We start from the raw sequence: 20320 nt of genomic DNA, 5'->3' as shown, positions 1-20320 counted from the left end.
CGCCCTGATGCCTCCGGGCCTGATTTTGGAGATTGTGCATAGATTTTAGGCAGGTTAACGCTATCTCAGCCTTTGATGCATATCCCATATGTAAGGAACACATGGTGGCAACAGTAAAGACAGATACAAGTGATCAGAGTTCAAGGGTATTTATTAAACTGTATGCATGGTTTAGAAAAATGTTTACTCTAAACGTACAGCCAAGATGGGAGCAAGCTACGACCATCCAATAATAATAAGGCAGTCCTAGTAGCGTCTTGTCAAATAAAAAGGGCCTATACTAAAAAGAATATTGCCAGTCCTTACCACTAAGTTACAAAAAGAGTGTGGGATAATATTCACCAGAAAAGAAAGACGCGTTCACAAAATGATAAGTCAGGATGGTTGGCGGGGTCTCCCTTCCCCACATTTTTAGCACGGGACAAGATGGGACTCCTGAGCACAGCACACTCCTGGGCCTTTCCAGCAAGAGGCTCACAAATCCATTCCACGATACCAGATCCTTTAATGGCCAAGTCTCTTTTATACAAAGTCCCTTGCCTTAGAAGACCTGCTGGATCAAAACAACAAACAAATAAACAAAAGTCCCTTGCTCTTTGCCCCTAGGATCTCCCTACGCCAGGCTCGGATCCTCCTTGCCAAGTGGACCTCCCTCCGTCGGGTTTACTACAGCCTTCTATAACACAGTTCATGAATTTCTAACACAGTTCATGTTTTTTCGCCCGGCACAGGGTCAGACGTTTTCGATTGTACAAGGGATTTGACGTGACCATGTAGGACCACAATGACATCTCATGCCGCCCTTTCCTAGGGCCTTCTGGTACTTGCAGTTTCAACACAAAACAAAGGGGGCGAGAGTCCTTCGAATGTGCACTCCATCGACACCCGACCACTCTGCAGCTGGCCCTAGTTGAGGCTTTTCCAACAGTTCAAACACACACACACACAAATTCTTTCTTCTAAAGTTCCTTGCATTCATATAATGTTGCCACTTGTAACCTTGGGCTCAACACAGTTTGGTTTGCTATCAGCTTCCTCCAACTCACCGGCTGTGTTGCACACATTGGCTTGTCTTGCTTCTGGAGTCAAGGACGGTACCAACCACAGAGCCAGCATGCATCCCCGCCTGTGCTATCAATGTGGGAAGCCCCTGTGCACCGTTGACATCTGTTTCTCCACACGCCAGCTGTAACTCCCGATTTTATGATTTCTCTTTTGGGGGCTTCGCGGGTCTGAGTTGAAAAGGGCAAGGGCAGTTCCCCCTTCGTAGTCCCTCCAGGTCTCACTGCCTTTCTCCTCCATTTGAACTGCCGGTTCGGTGTAGCTGTTTCCTCGTGCTTTCGGCTTTGCTCATAGTGTGTTCCGCCTTTTATCCCTGTGGGGAAGGTAAATGGCCGTCAGGTGTGTGTGGTTATTGTCAATTGCCTGACTCTGCCTGACCCTTGTGTTGGGACATGTCAGGTAAACGGCTCTGGTGTTAGTCCATTGTCTGTTACGCTGTGAGAAAGTGTTTGTGTTGAAAAAGGGGGAGGTAGAGCTTCTAAATATCCTACAGGGTAGGATAGGCTGGGCAAAAATTGTTACAAGGAAGGGGGTACCACGTCTTGCCCATCGGTGTCCACTTCCACTCCCCGAAGTCCCCCATCCAGGTGTTATTCCCTCACTGGTCCAGCCCCAGGAACCGGATCCAATAGTGATGGTCATGTCCTGCTACCTGGATGACAGATCTCCGGGGACTAGCGGGTGAGACACCTTCAGGTTTCTCACATACCCTTCATCCATGTGATGTAGCCGCATCTTTCTCACATGGGAAACAGGACAAGAAATCTCTATTTCCCTGGTCTTTTTCTTTCCGCTGTTCCACTGTGAAGCAGTAGGGCTGCAAGTCTAGAAACCATCGCATGACACGTGGGTTTGAGTCTTTGCGTTGGCTATTCCAAGCTAGGCCAGAATGGTCAGTGACTAATGTAAACTTTCTGCCAAAGAGGTAATATCTGAGGTGGAAAATGGCCCACTTGATGGCCAGGGCCTCTAATTTAAGAAAGGAGTAATTTTGTTCATGTGGGAAGAGCTTGCGATGTGTAAACAAGATGGGATGTTCTAATCCATTGCAAACTTGAGATAGGACTGCCCTTAACCTGGTAAGGGCGGGGTCTGTCGGCAATATAAAGTCTTTGGAGAAGTTTACTACCTTCAGGATTGGGTTCTGGCACAGAGTTTGCTTTAAGGTCTTATAACAGATATCATTCTCTTCAGACTAATGAAGTTTCTCGGGTTCAGCTTTCTTGCGTTTATCTGTCAGCCTAACTATTTTGTCTGAAGTATTTGGGAAAAACCTATGGTATTATCCTATTAACCCTAGAAAGGCTCCAAGTTCCCTTTTAGTCTTAGGTGTAGGTGTATCTAGCACGGCTCTCACTTTCTCATGTTGGGGCTGTACCTTCCTGTTCCCTACAAAAAAACAGAGGTATTTTACGGCTGAGTGTGCCAATGTGCATTTAAAAGGATTAGCAGTTAGGCCGGCCTGTCTGAGGACTCTCATGATAGTATGAAGATGGAAAATGTGGTCTTCCCAGGTTTTACTATAAATGACGATATCGTCAATACAAGCTCCACAGAAATCGGAAGAGGGATGTGCGATTTTATCCATTAGGCATTGCAAAGTGGCTGGTGCACTGTGTAAGCCAAAAGGGAGGACTTTGATTTGAAACACTCCTAAGAGTGTTGAAAACGCTGTCTTTTCTTTATCTTGCCAATATACTGGTACCTGCCAGTACCCTTTTGATAAGTCTAGGGTGGATAGAAATGTGGCTGCTCCGAGTTTATTAATTATGTCATCGATGCGTGGCAAGGGATGGGCATTGAAGTCAGAAATCGCATTAACTTGATGGAAGTCGATACAGAACCTCCAGGAACGGTCTGGTTTATTAACCAACACGATAGGGGAAGACCATGGACTCAAAGAAGGCCTAATAATGTTTGCCTGCAGCATTTTGTTTACTTCTTCGACCACTATCTGTTTCCGAGCCTCTGGGAGTCTATATGGTTTTAAATGTACCACTTTTCCCTTGGGAGTTCTAATATAGTGGTAAGTGCCTTTAATTCTTCCTGGTTTGTCTGAAAATACATTGGGGAATGATGTTATTACATCTCTTAGATATTCTTGTTGTTGAGCAAACAACTCGGAAGGAATTAGTTCAAAGTTGTCGATATCTTCTGGAACCAAACAAGATAGTACTTTGGCATGGGTGCCTGATGGGCTCTCTTTCCACTCCTTTAAGAGATTTACATGATATAAGTGGACCTTTTGTTTTCTGTCCGGGTGGGCTAATTTATAAGTGTAGGTTTGCATTCAATCTAATATTTCATAGGGCCCATGCCACTTAGAAACAAGCTTGTTTTCGGAGGTGGGTAATAAGACCAATACTTTTTGTCCTATAGAAAACTTTTTCAAGCTTACTTTCTTGTCGTAGTTGGATTTATGTTGGCTCTGGGCCTTTTCCATATGAATGCTGACTATATCTCGAACAAGTCTCATATGTTCTTACATTCCGGTAGCAGTTTGCGAGATGCGAATGGGTGCCTCTTCTCATTCTTCCCAGGTTTCCTGGAGCATGTCCAGGACATCACTGGGTGCGCTGCCATAAAGTTCAAAAGGGGAGAATCCTGTAGAGGCCTGTGGGGTTTTCCTCACTGCAAATAGTGCCCACGAGATCATTCGGTCCCAGTCTTTCCCGTCCTTGTCTACCAATTTTCGCAGGATTCATTTTAAGGTTTTGTTGAATCTTTCTACCAAGCCATAGGTTTGGTGATGGTACACAGAAGTTCATAAGGTGGTAATATGGAGTAGCTCTTTGACCTCTGCCATGAGTTTGGTCATACAATTTTAACCCTGATCGGTCAATATTTCCTTGGGAAAGCCAACCCTGGAAAAATACGCTAGGAGGTGTTTAAGGATTTGCTGTGTGGTATTATTTCACATTGGGAATGTTTCGGGGTATCTAGTGGCATAATCAACAATCACAAAAACACATTTGTTGCCTAATCTGGATGTTTCTAGAGGTCTGATAATGTCCATTCCATTTCTTGAAAAAGGGACTTTTATGATTGGTAACGGATTCAAAGGGGCAGGCAATGGGACGTGTGTGCTAGATTTTTTTACCTATTTCACACATCTGGATAAAGGTCTTTATATCGGCGTGGATACCTGGCCAGCAAAAGTTCTCACTGATGTGTGCTTGGGTTTTGGATTTTCCTAGGTGGCCCCCAGTAAGATGGCAATGTGCAATCTCCAGTACAACCTTTCGGTGAGTCCTGGGGATCACCAACTGTGTTTTTATTTATTCTTTGGTCGATATTTACCTCCTATACAACAATCCCTGTTTTAAGAAGAAAAAGGGGCTCCCTTTTTCTGTACCTTCTCCTTCTGGAATAGCCTGTAAAAAGGCTTCAGCGAGAGCAGGATTGTTTCGCTGGGCGAAGGCTGGGTCGGAATAGATGGTGGGCTCCTCTCGCTTAGTTTCTTCTATGTTAGAATGTTTATCGGCTTCCCCAAAGCCCAATGCGCCTCTCTCTGTTTTGTCTGGTTCGCTTTCTTTAAACTGAGGGAACAGTGCCTGTTCCAAAATTCATTGAGCAATTTTATCCCAACGATGTACTTCAAATAGGACTTCGCCATGATTCTGTAAGAGAACCTTTACGTCCCCTCGGATGTCGGGGTCGATGACACCTGCTAAAATGTTTATACCGAACTTTAATGCTAGGCCGGATTTTGGGGCTAACCTGATGTAACACCCCAGAGGGGATATCAAAACCAAATCGGTAGGAATCATTCCTCTTTTTCTAGGGGGAATGACAGCTTCCTTACTGCTACAAATATCGAAACCTATCGATTCTCTTGTGGCAACAGAAGGGTTAGAAGCTCTGTGACTAAGATTTTGAAATTGTGGGGTTCCCCAAATTGTTTCAATTGAGTCACATCCCACTCCTGATGTCATATGTAAGGAACTCATGGTAGCAACAGTAAAGACAGACACAAGTGATCATAGTTCAAGGATGTTTATTAAACTGTATGCATGGGTATTATTTGATCCCACTGTTGTATATTATAACTGGAAAGAGGAAGGGTGTCTAATAATACTTGAGTTTTAAAGAACAGATCTTGTTGACCAGTCAGGATATATAGTTGAGAGTGCAAAACCTCTTTTAGCGTGGTTACGCGGTCAGGGTCAAGGAGTTCAATGATTCTATTTTCCCCTTCTGGTGGTACGATACTTATCAGCATGGATTTCAATTTTTATCAGTTGAATTATATCCCATGCCTGACACCATATGTAAGGAAGGCATGGCATCAAAGTAAGACAGGCACAAGTGATCACAGTTGAAGGGTGTTTATTGAACTTTATAAGTGGTGTGAAAAACACCTATCTAAACCTAAATCTAAGATGGGAGCAAGCTACGACCGGACCACTCTGTGTCTGGTACCCAATTCCGCTTTACGAAGTTCAATTGTATACAAGTTCTCTTTCTTCATACAATGTTGTCGCTTACAACCTTGAGCACAACACAGTCCGGTCTGCTATCAGTTTGTCCAACTCACCAGCTGTGCTGAACTCACTGGCCTTGCTTTGCTGTCGGAGTCAAGGACAGTACCACAGTGGCAATCGATTCTCCCTGCCTTGACTATCAATGCGGGAGGGCCCCGTTTCTCATTGACACACGCTACACCGTTCGTCAGCTGCAATCTCTGGTCTTAAGTTTCTTTTCCTTGAGGTTTCTTGAAAGTCGAGTTTCGGTGTTGAAAAGGGCAAGGGCAAGGGCATTTCCCTCCTTGATCTCGCCCTCTTTCTCCTCGGTTTAAATTGCCATTCCTGAATTGCTGTTTCCTCATATGTTTTGCCTTGCTTATAGTGTGCTTTCGTGCTCCGCCTTTTATCCAAGTGGGGGAGTGTGATGGAAGTCAGGTGTGTGTAATTATCAGTAATTACTTGACTCTGCCTGACCCTTGTGTTGGGACATGTAAGGTATATGGTTCCGGTGTTAGTCTGTTGTCGCTCTCGATAAACTGTCCTTTAGAAAGTGTTTGTGTCAGAAAAGGAGTTTGGGGGGTTGAGTTCCTAGGTATCCTACCTGGTAGGTAGAGGAAAAGGTGTTAAGAGGGAGGGAATACTGCATCTTACCCTTCGGTGTCCCACTCCTGGAATACCCCCCCATCCAGGTGATCCTCCCGCACTGGTCCACCCCCAGGAACTGGAACCAATAGCAATGGCCGTGTCCTGGAAACCTAGATGACAGATTCCCGGGGACTAGCGGGTGAGGTTTCTCACAATGGGCATCAATTGGCTCAAGTTAAATGGGGATAAGACTGATGTCTTTGTAGTAAGCGCTGCATCGTCTTCTGATACTGCTCTATGGTCTTCTTTCTTTCTGGCCTTCTTCATTTGGCACTGTTCCTGTCCATGTGACAGTTGTGAAGAATCTAGGAGCCTACCTTTCTTCTTCTTTGTCCATGTTTCCTCAGGTTAGTGCTGTCTGCAAAGCTGGTCACTTTACCTTGAAGGTGTTATGAAAAATTCTCCCATTTCTCCAAGCTCACCTTCATCCTATAGTCGTGTCTTCTTTGGTCACAATTCGGCTTGTCTATTGTAATGCGCTCTATGTTGCACAGCCCAAGGGCCTTATCTATAAGGATCTAGCAACTAGAGTTGCTACAGCTACCCCGCATGGGTCCCACATTAGCCCCATTCTTAGAGCTCTTCATTGGCTTCCTGTGGAGAAAAGGATTGTTTTTAAATCACTTTGCTTGGTGCATTGTGCATATAACAGGGTTGGTGCTAGCTTTCTCCAAGAGAAGCTTGACCCGTATTTTCCCGCTAAGTCTCTACGCTTGGAGAATAACTGTTTAATAGTGGTGCCCAAAACCCAGTTAAGCAGCGTTGGAGGTCATGCCTTTTTAGTTGCTGCTAGTAAACTGGTGACCTCTATCCCAGCCTACCTCAAGCGTACATCTAATCATCTTCTTTTTCGTCGCCTTCTTAAAGCCTGGTTATTTTAACTCCTAGTTCGGTTGCTTTTGTATTATTGGCGTATTCCTCGCGCCAAGATACCTTTGGTGAATGTGCATGTTACAAGTACAAATAACATAACAAATAACATAACATGGTTACAGCTCTGGTGTTAGAAGGGGGAAAACAGAAATAAGGCAAGTTACCATCTGTTGGAGGCCATGCACCCCCAATCCCTGGGTTAGAGCACCATTAAAAGATGGCAAAATCACAAGTGAATTTTTTAAAACTCTGCCTTGGCATAAACGCCTCAGTAAAGACAGTTGGAGAAGGTTCTTGGAACCTTTGGCTGTGCATACTCACAGTGAAGTAATGGATACGTGTGGCCCTGAACATTCATGGGTGGGAAGCAATAACATTCCTCATAGCTGCGCAGTGAACACAGCTTTTATAACTAATGAAGTGGTACATACTGTTACATCATTGCGTTTGTGCCACTGTCCAAAATACCCAAAACTCCAAGAGTAAAACTGATTAATCGGTCAGGCATTTCAGCACAATATTACCTTTGCGGGTGTAGATTTGGCTATGGGTCTTGCCAGCTTACATTTATGGTAATTTAAAATGTTTAACTCCTTAGAGTTTGTTGGACTGTACAATACATAGGAACTTTTGAGATGTGTGGGTTATAGATATACATATTCTGCTGCCGTTTGAGATACTGTTTCACAGAAAAAAATCCAACCTTGTATTTAAAATCCAATTAATTTAAGGGTTACGCATAAACGTAACTGTTATGCATTCTGTGGCATACCTTTCAGTTGGTTCTCATGGTAGTACTGAGCACACAGCTGAATGTCATCCAAGACACATGATAAACTGAGTAGGGTTGCCATTTGCTGGGCAGCTTCTATAAAGAAGGCTGAACAGATATCTTGACAGGACAACACAGACCTTTCTTCTTTGCAGCTGTGAAACAGTGTGTACCTTTGGCACAGCGTTTTTGTTCTTTCGCACCCTTCTATGGCTTTGGGTATCCTTTCAATTGTTTCTTGAAGCACTTGCGCATTTAGATTTACACTCCGCCAATTAACTTCTGTAAGCGCTCTTTATGCTTGCACCTTTTGGGCGCTACAGACCTCCAAACTGTGGGATAGGGAGGGAAAGTAGTGCTTGCTTCTGAACATCATTTTAGTGCCTACTTATGGGAACTCGGTGCTTGAATTAAGCATAAGCATGTGTTTAATATTGGAAAATGATAAATAGTTTTTAACCTTTACTTTGCTGAAGGAAATACCCTCATGTTTGCAACGGTTTAAAAAATGCATGTCATGTTTATTTTAACATTAAAGTGATTGCTTAACACAGTGCGTGTGTGTGTTGATTAGAACAAACTGCAATGATAATGGGGAGTTGCACAAATAAAACAAACGAGGTTCTGGTTGTTTTGCATATTAATTAGCATTTTGGGAACATAAGAATAATAGAAGAGCTTTATATCTGTCATATGTCTGTGAGAGTTGAATGACAGAATCACTAAATGCCTAATGCAAGCCGGGTTTGGTATGTATTTATTTTTTATTTTTTTAATCAAGTCACCCTAACAACAACACATATAAAATAAAAAATGTTTACACTTTATCAAGTTTGGCCAGCAAAGACTTTGGGTGTCTAACTGGATTGACTGCTATCCTCTCGAGATCACTGCTATAAAATGCTGCTCCTATGGCAATCTGCCAGTAGACACACATTCACAGACATATTTACAATAAGAACAACTAGTCCCTGCCCTAGTCTAAAATGTATAAATCACAATTGCTTTGGGCTTTCCAGGTATTGCAGCGGCATTCTTAGTTAATCACTCACATCTTTGCATTCTGTTTTGTATAAATGTTTATTAACACAGTCCTTGTGTATGCTGAGCAACCAAATTACCCCCTTCAAGAGATGGTTATAATATGCACCGTGTAAGTGGTGGTAAAATTGTAAAATACTCAAGAATTGTTTTTGTTTTACTGTAAAGAAAAGAATGTAGTCATGGTTACATTAGAAGGGTGTGAGAAAGCGGGCGTCCTTGATATTCATCCTCTTTCAACCCTCTTTCGCATCCAATGCCTAAAAGGGTCATGTTTGACATTTTTGTACATTGAAAAAGATGTACCTTAGAATTATGAACCACTGTGGTACGCTATCTGTTATCACCACAATAGGAGGGTGGGAATGGATAGAAAACATACAATAAGTAATATTTCTGCAATACTGCTGGCAGTAATCCATAAATACGTTTCAAGTAGCCGTGTTCCCTCCTTACCTGTGATAAAACAATCACTTCTTGCTATTCCTTCTGTGCCTTGGGAATTCTTCAGAGGCAGGGTTTCCTCTCTGTTTATTCTACATAACACATTAGGATTGGCAGTCGTGCCATCTGTAATTGGAATATAGAAACCCAGGTGTTAGATCATTACATCAAAGTCAAACCCTTGGCTTATATTTTCATAATCAGTTTCAGACACTTCCTTAGTTTCTTTTGGTGTCAGGCATGGTATTTATATTTTAAAGCATTCACTGTAGATATTCTCTACCAAAGAGTAACCTGAAATAAATACCTATATATATATATATATATATATATATATATATATATATATATATATATATTACAAAGAAGGGAAAAAATGATTTCTTCTTTTTCCCAAAGAGGATGGCACTCCAAACAATGAATTACTCGCCAGAGTGAAGCTTTGTCCGTTATTGAACACAAAAAGCAATGGGTTTTCCTTTAAAAATAACCAGGTTTATTACGGCATCAGCCAAAGTAGAAAATAACACGGTACAACACGTTTCACAGCTTCCTCGCTGCTTGGTCACGTACAAGTGAGTGCTCAGTGACATTGTGTATATATACCCACCATTTACCAACTCTATGGTTCTACAGCCAGTGGTGGTCCCTTTTTAGTTTTCATTGCTACCAAAACTCAGCCTATTTGAGCTAGTAAGCATGGTTGCCATTTTGTAATGGCTATTATGACAGCTTTCATATACACAAAATTGCTAACACGCCTTTATCAGGACATACATAACCGTGGGAATATAAGTGTAATTCCCAGCCCTTTTGACACATTCTTATATGCGTTCAGTAGTGGATTGTTAATTATGGCAACCTTGCCAGATTATTTCGCTCCTATTAAAGCGTTGCCCGAGGCGAAAAATAACAAATAAACAATGCAACCTTTTAAATTGCAGAGGTTTTTTGAGGCATTTGGTATGTCAACCTTAGTGGACCGAAAAGAAAAATCTAAACCTTAGCAATAAAGTGCATAGTGCTAATAGATTGTAAACAGGTCATAAAGTGCATGAATCAATATATATATCGAATGCTAATCAATAAAGTGCATAGTGCTTAGCTTCGCGTACCCATTTAAAGTGCAAATTTGCATGAAGTTCTCATTTAGCATGGATTCATAAAGTGCTTAGTGCAAATGTAATTTCACTGAGGATAGAATAATAATGTGCATAGTGCAAATATAATTTATGAGTAAAATTAACATCTATGTAAGCATGAATCAAAGCTAGGCCTTCTATATTTAGATGTAGGTAGCAGAATTAACTATTCCTAGAGCCCATTCTCATTATCTTAGTACGGGAACCACCACGGAGTAGAAATTTAAAATGAATAAAAACACATGTAAACACCATTAATTGAGCATTCATATCACCACTGCCAGACACTACTCACAAAATGTTAAAATTCTTAAGATATAATAAAAAAGCATCATCCCACCAAGCCTTAGCTTTCTGAAGTTCTTACAGATATACAAGCTATCAGTTAAGAAATAAACTGAAATTAATGTACACTAATAGCCCAAATTATTTCCATAAGACAATAAGAACAATTAAAACCAATCATAGTTCTTGAAAGACCAACTTCTCAGGTTCCTAAGTATGTATATAATTCTTCGTCAAGATTATGGCCTTTGGGTTTTTTTGATTTGAGATCTAAAATACATCTGGGCTCCATTTGGCGTAGTGCTAGTTCTCTATTGCCCCCACGAGGGTTGGCTTGAACATGATACAATCCAAAGAATCTTAGGCTGTCCAACTTGCTCTCGTGTATGTCTTTAAAGTGGACTGCCATTGGATAAGAAGGGTCAGTGTTTTATCGCTCTCATATGCTGTAAAATTCAGAGTTTTAATTTACCGATGGTGCTGCCAATATACCAGCGATTGCAGGAGCATAGGAGAGCGTAGACCACAAACTCAGTATTGCATGTAATATGACTGCCCAATTCTACAAGATGCTTTTTTATTGGATGTACATAGTTTGTTTTGTTCTGAGCGAATTTACATGCCTTACATTTCGAGCATTTGAAAAAGCCATTAGTATTTTTGCGTAACCACATAGCGGTGTTTTGACTTTCATTTGCGGGCAACAAAAAACTGCTAACCAGTGAATCTTTAATGGATGTGGATTTTCAGAAATTTATATTGACTTTTTCCTTTAGAATCGGTGCTAGAACTTCATCAGACTGTAAGACATGCCAATGTAGTATCTTTCTTATGACCTTGGCATGTGTTCCAAATGTAAGGATAAGTCTTATTGCATCATCTTGTTCTTGGTCTTCCGTTGATTTATTAGATGAGAGTAAAGTCCTTTGGTTTAAATTGTGGGCTTTGGTGTATGCTCTCTCTAAGACTGCTTTCGGATATCTTTGTTTTAAGAATTTCGCCGCTGTAAAATTGCATTCTTTATCAAAGCTTTCAATTGTACTGCAATTACGTCTTATTCTTACAAATTTGTCGTATGGAATACTCCACTTTAGAGATGTGGGGTGGTTGCTTGTGGCGAAAAGTGGCATATTTGAGCTCATAGACTTTCAATATAGTTCGGTCACGATTTCTTGTTGGTTGGTCTTCATCAAGACATCCAGGAAAATGATTTCTTGCCGACTATGAGTTTCAGTAAATTGTAGGTTAAGATTGTTTACATTCAACACACTTACAAACTCGAGCCAATCTTTTTCTTCACCTTTCCAAAGGATAAAGAGGTCATCAATAAACCTAAGCCATAGAACCACGTGGTCAGTGTATCAGTGGTTGCCTTCTGTCCATACATGAAACTTCTCCCACCACCCCATTGTCAAGTTTGCGTAGGGTGGGGCACAACTTGTGCCCATAGCAGTCCCTCTAAGCTGATGATAGAAATTATTATCGAATAGAAAGACATTGTTGGTGAGGCACATTTCTATCATTTCTATTATCATTTCTCCATGGGCTAGGTAGTTGAGAGACATATATTTTTATTTTATTTTTAAATTGGAGGGACATGTAATTTCCAATAATCCAATGTACTACTGTATGCAGCTACTCAAGCCTTAACATTTAACTAACCACTAGTCACTAGCGAGTGATAATTGACTCTGGACAAGTGTGCAATGGTGTGCTGTGTGCAAGTGGAGAACTGGGATAACCCAGGGATAGCAAAGTGTGCCTGGGGTTTGGTTTTAGAAGGGGTCCAGGGGGTGGGGGAGAGGCCAGTGTTTTGAGCTTCACACCCAGCCTAGAGCCACCCAACCCAACAACTATCACTGGAAGTTTATCTACAGTTCAGAGCTAGATGGGCAATGCATTGTTGGTGTGAAATTTGCTGAAATGCTTAAATGTCAAGCCTTTGTTCCAGGAAAATGTGGTTACGGTAGTGTTACTTTATACATAGCACAGATCTATGTGATGCAGACAATTGCATGCATTTTTCACCCTTATTAAGGATCATTAGGGATAAGCTGGTAGCAGTCTCTGTTGGCAGTTATCCCTCAGGATCAGTTTATTTAAGAGGCTTCTGTGGGCAAAGCTGAAAAAACTATCCTGTTGTATGCAGGTGGTGTTGTGGTTGCTATAATGAAGCTAAAATCTCCCTGGGTCGTTTTTTTGATTTATTGTCGAGCTATGGCAGGGATCTTGGGATGTAAGATGAATTTGGGGGGAAAAGTGAGATGATGCTGGTTTCAAAAACATGATTTTAGGGGTCCTTTTTTCAAGGTAGTGGACTAACATGGGCTCAAGAGAGGGTGTTCTATTTAGGGGTGAAGCTGCCATGGACACTTCCAAAACCCTGTTGTGCAATATTGAAAAGGTTATGGGTAACACTGAGGACGACATGTAGAGGCGGTAGCATATCTATCGTTCGGGGGAATGTTGTAAAAGTGAAAATGAACTGACATCTGTACCTTTGAAGGAGATCGAAGAGGGCAGGATTAGGGTGGTCTGGCTTGCAGAAGAGAGTTGATAAAAGGTGTTTGGGTTCCAGTGTCCAGGAACTACGACAGCGCAGCCATGCTAGACGCCATCCGATAGTGATTTAAGGAAGCAGAATTGGATGATCCAGAAAGCATTAAGTGGGAGCAGGTGTGTTCAAGGTCATAGGGCTTAAAGGCACTCTTGGCGATGGACCGACTCCTGGATCATGTAGGAAAGTTGCCAAAGGTTCGATCTACAGATAACTGGAGAGTATGCAGTTGCGTGCAAGGGCAATGTTGTGAGGCAACCCTGCAATCACATTACTGAACAAAAAGCTGCATTCGATGGGCGATACCAGCCACTAAACGAGCTTTGTGAGTCTCTGAATGCTTTGCCTACCAGACAGGCTTGCAATCTATAGGTTACTGTGATGCAATGTGTTTCGGGGAGGAATGCTTCATGGGGTTAACTTCAGCACAGGCATCTACAGGCTAAGGGCATGGCGACAGAATGTCCTGGGAAGCGGACTTGACAATTGGGGCACTGGCAGTGAAGGAAAAAGTGAGGGAGATGATTTATAGATGTGTGAAAAAAGAGGGCTGTCCTTAATCTCGGATATACAATGCAGCATGTAATTGTTCAGCAATGTATGTTTAAAACTGCGCTCTTGTAGGTTATCATACTAGTTTTGGAGAGTTTTGGTCCTCCGTATAGACAGGTTTATCTATGCTTGGCTCCTCTTCTCTTCACCCTTTTACTTATAATCTTTCGTGTCATGTCCTTTGTGGCATCAAGTTCTGTTCCGCTCCTCCTGCACTTCTCTGTCTTTGTTTTGTGTCCCTATATTCTTGGTGTACTGGCCAGTCTTGTGATCCGTGGACTGCTCCATGAGAAAGACGTGTTTTCGAACAAGCAAAGCAGCAGGCTTTGGGGTCTTCTGTGTTTGGATGTGCTAATGGCTTTTCTTTATTCGATAGAAGTTGGCAATACAAAAAAGACATGCAGCTTCAACATGTAAGGGCTGCATGGCCTTTCTTTATTGCAAACTTGTATTGATTGAATAAACCAAAAGCAATGCTATGAGCTGTATTGATGGAACAGAAGCATCAAGAAATAATAAGTAACAGCCATGCCTCCCTTCAGGAATTAGGTTCTCAGGACTTCATATGTGCACGAACCCTGGAGGTAGAGGGCCTGATTCATAGAGATTTCCTCTAGACCAAATCAGGAGATGCCCATGAGGATCTCTGATGTGCATCTTCTTTGTTATACTCCTGATTCAGAAAGTTTACAGCAAGAGCAACTCTGTAGCAGCCTGGAGCATCTTTGAGATGCTCAGGTGTACATGCGATTCAGAACTATTTGTTCAAGGGTGTCTCAGAGATGCTCCGGGAATATTCTTTGTAAATCAGGTATAAGGGATCAGGTGCACATTTGAGATGCTCGCAGCCCTTTCTTGATTGCAGTGCAAATCTTTGAGAATCAGGCACAGTATGTCCAACGGCTTGCTTCATGGCTTCAGCCATCTTCACCATGTGAAGTGAAGAAGGTGCGCCTGGATATAGGAAGACATTTTCAAATGCGTCCCATTGACTATGTTATGGCAGCCACCAGTCGCGCCAAGTAACTGTTTTTTTGTCTCTGTCTCTCCTAGAGAATGTTTTTGAATGCTACTTACCAAGACACACTGAAGGCACACAGTGAAAGTAAAACATAATAAATGATGAATGGTAAACTAGCATAGCAATTGTAGCATTTTCTTTAAATGAAATAAAGAAACAATAGTCAACATGGTGAAAGTCTTAATGTCATAAAAAACACAAAATATAAATAACATGAATCACAAAAATTAATGAGCAATAATTATAAGAAGTGGTTGCCATATTTCACATATGAATTCATTATAAGTCGTTGAGAAAATCATGACACAAATAGATTGTGGCAGGTTATGGCAGGTAAAAATGTGCATCTAAGCTACTTTCTTTGAGGTTTCTATGGGTAAAAAGCAGAATGAGCGATTACTGCGCATTTGGCTTGTGTAAAAAGATCGAGGCCCATAATGCCGAACATTGGGAGCCGCGTTGCAGGGGTGTCCCCCGCTTCCCTTGTTCAGCATTATGGGCTTTGGGGATTGCGGGGGGACAAAAAGGAAACAAAAGAAAAAGGGACGCTGCGGCATCAGCTTAGTGGGAGGAAACTGATGGCAAAGGGGTACATGAGTGTCGGCGGCACACTGCAGTCTGTGCCACTGAATAAGGTAAGTGGGGGGATGCGCGATGGTGGAACGTGATCACTGCACAACAGGATTCACAATTTCCCGATGCGCAGTGATCATGTAGATCCGTTTCTATTGTGAGAAACCTAAAGGTGTCTCCCTGACTAGTCCCCGGGGGTCTGTCATCCGGGTGGCCAGGACAAGGCCATCGCTATTGGATCCAGGTCTTGGGGGTGGACAGTGAGGCAGGATCACCTGGCTGGGGGGTCCTCAGGGAGTGGAAGTGGGACACCTCCCCAACCTACCACAGAGGATTCACAAACACTTTACCCCCCCCCCCTTTTCCGGCACAAACACTTTTGCATATTACGATGGACGACGGACTCGAGCCATTTACCTGACATGTCCCAACACTACGGTCAGGCAAAGTCAGGCAATTGACCAGAACCACACACACCTGACGGCCCTTTCCCTTCCCCACAGGGATAAAAGGTGGAGCACAAGAGCGTAATACGAGCAAGGCAAACCGCGCGATGTGAGAGCTAACTCAGCATGACAGTTCAAGAGGAGGAGAAAGACGGCGCATACCGAGAGGGTGACAAGGGGTGATGCAACCTTGCCCTTTCCGACCAAGGCCTGTGAAGCCTTCGCAGAAGGAATCATAAGACTGAACAATAGCCAGCATGTGTTGCAGCAGATGCCAACAGAACACAAGACCCTCCTCCATTGATAACCAAGTAGGGGAGAGACGCTTGTCTCCGAGGTACCAACCTTGACTCCAAAGAGAAAGAAAGCCAAGCGGTTCATCACAGCCGGTGAGTCGAGGGGAGAGTCGATAAGAAACCGAACTGTGTTGAGCAAGCGGCTAATTGAACTGTGAAAGCATACAGTTATTGATGCTAGAAGGGGGAAAACCGGCAACAGAGGAGTCAGACACCACGTGGGTGCTCTCTCTCAAGAAAACTCTGGGCGATTACCCAATTGTTAAAACTACCAGTACCAGAAGACCTTGGGAAAGGCAAGGAAAAGGGTCAAAGTGGTCATATAGGGGTCTTGTAAAATCCTCTGTACAGTATAAAGTCTTGGACCGACAGATGATTGTGAAGCTAAGGGAAATTAATCCTGCTATGTAAGAGTTGAATGAAAAAGGCACGCTTGACAAGATTGCCAAGAGTGAACCAGAAAGAGGGATGCCGATAAAGAGGGGCAAAGTGTCAAGTCGTCATATACAATGTGTTGACAAGAGTAAAGCCGGCTGTGGGATGTAGAAAATGAAGTATGACAATGCATTACTTACCGTAAAAGCATTTCTGATGGTTGCATCTGCTTAGATTCACATGCTGTGCATAGGTCCGACATCCAGTGGTCACTGCGGAGTATTGCATTTTGTTTTTCGTAGTCGAAAAGGGGACGTCGACAAGGCGTGTCTGTAACACTATCCCTATAGTGACGTGCGTTGTACCCACAATCCCTCACCCGTCGAGGTCCCTCTGTTTGTATTTTTCTGCCCTGAGGGAGCCTTCTAGACGTGAGTGAGTACAGAAAAGAGAGAAATATAGGAAAGGATGTCTATGTTCCTTCCATCCGAGCGGGGAGGAAGGGCGGGCGCATGTGAATCTAAGCAGATACAACCATCAGAAATGCTTTTACGGTAAGTAATGCATTGTCTTCTGATGTTTGTTAATCTGCTTAGAATCACATGCTGTGCATAGACTAGCGAGCAGTACCTGGAGTTGGCGGTGGGTTATGAGAAGGAACAGTAGAGAAAAGATGTCTTAATACTGCCTGTCCCACCTGGGAGTCAGATCTAGAGTGTGCATCTAGACAGTAGTGTTTTGTAAAGGTGTGCACAGAACTCCAGGTAGCCGCTTTGCAGATGGACTCAAGGGGAACATTTGCAATGAATGCTATGGGAGCCCCAGTGCCTCGAGTGGAATATGCTCTTGGCTTGAAGGGTAGTTCTCTCTTAGCAAGAGTGTAACAGAGAGTGATGCATTGTACAATCCATCTAAATATAGTGGACTTAGAGACTGCATCTCCTTCTCTTCCTGCTGCCACCGAGACAAAGAACTGATTAGTCTTTCTCAGTGTTCTGGTTCTTTCCATGTAGAACATGACAGCTCTGCGTACATCTAGTGTATGCAGACTTTTTTCTCCCAAGCTGGAAGGGTTTTGAAAGAACGTTGGTAGTTCTATAGACTGGTTTACATGAAATTTCGAGATGAATTTTGGTGCAAACCTTGGGTGTTTGCGAAGAACCACCTTATCCTTGTGAACTGTTACGAAGGGGTCTAGTACAGAAAGAGCCTGTAGTTCACTTACTCTCCTAATGGAGGTGATAGCTATTAGGAAAGCAGTGTTAAGAGTGAGGTATTTAAGAGTCGCCTTGTGCATGGGTTCGAAAGGAGTGCCCATGAGTCTAGAAAGTACCACGTTTAAGTCCCATCCGGGAGCTGGGTTAGCTATCGGGGGGTGTATTCTCTTTACCCCCTCCATGAAGGCCTTGATAACTGGTATCTTCCACCACGACACTTTAAGTTGGGAAGTGGTGTATGCAGAAAGTGCCGCTAGGTGGACTTTAATGGAATTAAACACTAGACCTGAATCCAGTAAATGGGTCAAGTACAGAATAATGTTAGTGGCAGAGCAGTCAACCGGGTTGATGTTCTTACCTCTACACCAGATGACAAATCTTTTCCACTTGCTAGAATAGCAGTGGCGAGTATTAGGTTTTCTGGCTTCCCTGAGGATGTCCATACATCTCTGTGGGAGATGTAAATGTCCAAATTCTATGATCTCAGGAGCCAGGCTGCTAAATTCATGGTCTGAGGGCATGGATGCAGTGTCCTGCCCTTGTCTTGTGACAGCATGTTGTATGGGCAGGGAAGTTTCATCTCCATCAAGTGAGCGAACCATGGCTGCCGGGCCCACATTGGGGCCACTAGTATCATGGTAATCTGCTCCTGGTGCATCTTGTGCACCACTTTGTTGAGGAGGGGAGTCGGGGGAAAGGCGTAAACAAATTTCCCTGACCATTGAATCAACAGACCGTTCCCCTTGGACTGGTTCTGGGGGTACATGGAGGCGTAACTTTGGCATTGTGAGTTCTCCAGGGTTGTGAACAGGTCTATTTCCGGGAATCCCCATTGCGTGAAGACGTTTAAGACGATGTCTTCGTGCAATTGCCATTCGTACTCTTTGGGCAGGGGGAAGTCTCTGCTGAGTTTGTCTGCTAGCAGATTGAGTTCCCCTGGTACATGTTGTGATAGTAGGAACATGTTGTGTTTGAGAGCCCACTTCCATATATTCTGGGACAGCTTGGACAGTCCTGGAGAGTGAGTGCCCCCTTGCTTGTTGAGATAGTACATGGCTGTGGTGCTGTCTGTGAGGACCATTACTGTCTTTCCTTGTAAGTGTTCCTGAAAGGCTTTCAGTGCTTTGAACACCGCTAGTAGTTCCAGCAGATTTATATGCTTGGATGCTAAGCTCGGAGTCCACACTCCATGAGCAGTCTGATGGGATAGGTGAGCCCCCCATCTTGTAAGGGATGCGTCTGTGGTTAGAGTGGCTTCCACTGCGGGTGTGGCAAAGGTTTTCCCTAATAACAGGTTTTCTTTTGTCCACCACCATAGCGAGAGAACCAAGGCCTGCGAGACCACCACTAGATCGTCCCATTGTCCGCTGGCCTGAAACCACTGGCTGTAAAGCCACTCTTGCATTGGGCGCATGCGCAAGCGCGCGTGAGGTACCAAATAAATACATGACGTCATCATCCCTAGCAAGCGCATTGCTTTGCGTACCGTCACCTCTCGACCTGCCACATGACAGGGGATCTGAAACAGCATGTTTTGGACCCTCTCGTTGGAGGGGAAGACGAGGCCGTCCTTTGTTCGAATTAGAGCCCCTAGGAATTGTTTGATTTGGCTGGGGTCTAAGCTGGACTTCTTTTCGTTGATGGAGAAGCCCAGTTGGGACAAAAGGTCTACGGTCTTTTGGGTATTGGAGAAGCATGTTTCGTAAGAATCCCCTGTTATGAGCCAGTCGTCGAGGTAAGGGTAAACCGGGATGGATAACCTGAGCAGGTGGGCCGCTGCCACTGCCAGTACTTTCGTGAATACCCTTGGTGCAGATGCTATCCCGAAGGGTAGTACTCTGAACTGGTAGTGTTTGTTCTCTATCTTGAACCTGAGGTATTTTCTGTGCGCTGGCAACATTAAAATATGAAAGTATGCATCTTTCATGTCTAGTGTTGTCATGTAATCCCCCCTGTGATAACAGTGGGATTACTTCCTGCAAGGTCACCATACGAAACTTTTGGGGTTTGACAAACTTGTTCGCTGGGCACAGATCTAACTCAGGGCGCATGGTTAAATCCTTTTTGGGTACAAGGAAGTACACTAAATAAATACCTTCTGTTACCTGAGATAGGGGGACAGCCTCTATAGCTTCTTTTTTCAGTAGCTCTTCTACTTCTTGAAGAAGAATAGTGAGGTGTTCCGGTGTTATGCGTCGGTTCCGTGGGGGTTTGTATTTCGGGGAACCGTTGAATTCTATGCAGTATCCGTGGACTATGGTGGATAATACCCAGCGGTCTGTCGTTATTCCCTCCCATGCTGAAAGGAACGATGTAAACCGGCCCCCGACCGGTGATGCATGGGAGGGGACCCGAATCTTCGGGTCAATTGTTGGTATTGGTCGTGGGGCCTTTGGGGCTGGAGCCGCAACCTCTTCCTTTGCCACGACGTTGGCCTCTTTTACTGAATTGGGTGCTTTGGTTAGAGGGCCAGTTGGTAGCAGAGTAAAATTGCTGTTGGCTTTGCTGCTGGCGTTGGCCACGAAAGGAGCGTCTATTGCCATAGCTGCGTCT

At 43.5% G+C, this 20320-nt stretch overlaps 1 protein-coding gene across 1 annotated transcript in view; it reads right to left on the bottom strand.

Annotated features, from left to right (window-relative positions):
* The window catches only part of LOC138510522 (zinc finger protein 417-like), a 318227-nt gene that overhangs the window by 135385 nt on the left and 162522 nt on the right, over positions 1 to 20320 (bottom strand). Inside the window, exon 4 of the mRNA XM_069626236.1 lies at positions 9316 to 9429. Coding sequence (XP_069482337.1) covers positions 9316 to 9429 — 114 coding nt within the window. The remainder of the gene's footprint in view (positions 1 to 9315; positions 9430 to 20320) is intronic.

The sequence above is a fragment of the Ambystoma mexicanum genome, chromosome 6p, assembly GCF_040938575.1.
Source record: "Ambystoma mexicanum isolate Mex_15411 chromosome 6p, UKY_AmexF1_1, whole genome shotgun sequence".
Classification (NCBI taxonomy): domain Eukaryota; kingdom Metazoa; phylum Chordata; class Amphibia; order Caudata; family Ambystomatidae; genus Ambystoma; species Ambystoma mexicanum.
This window is presented reverse-complemented; position numbering and strand designations above follow the sequence as displayed.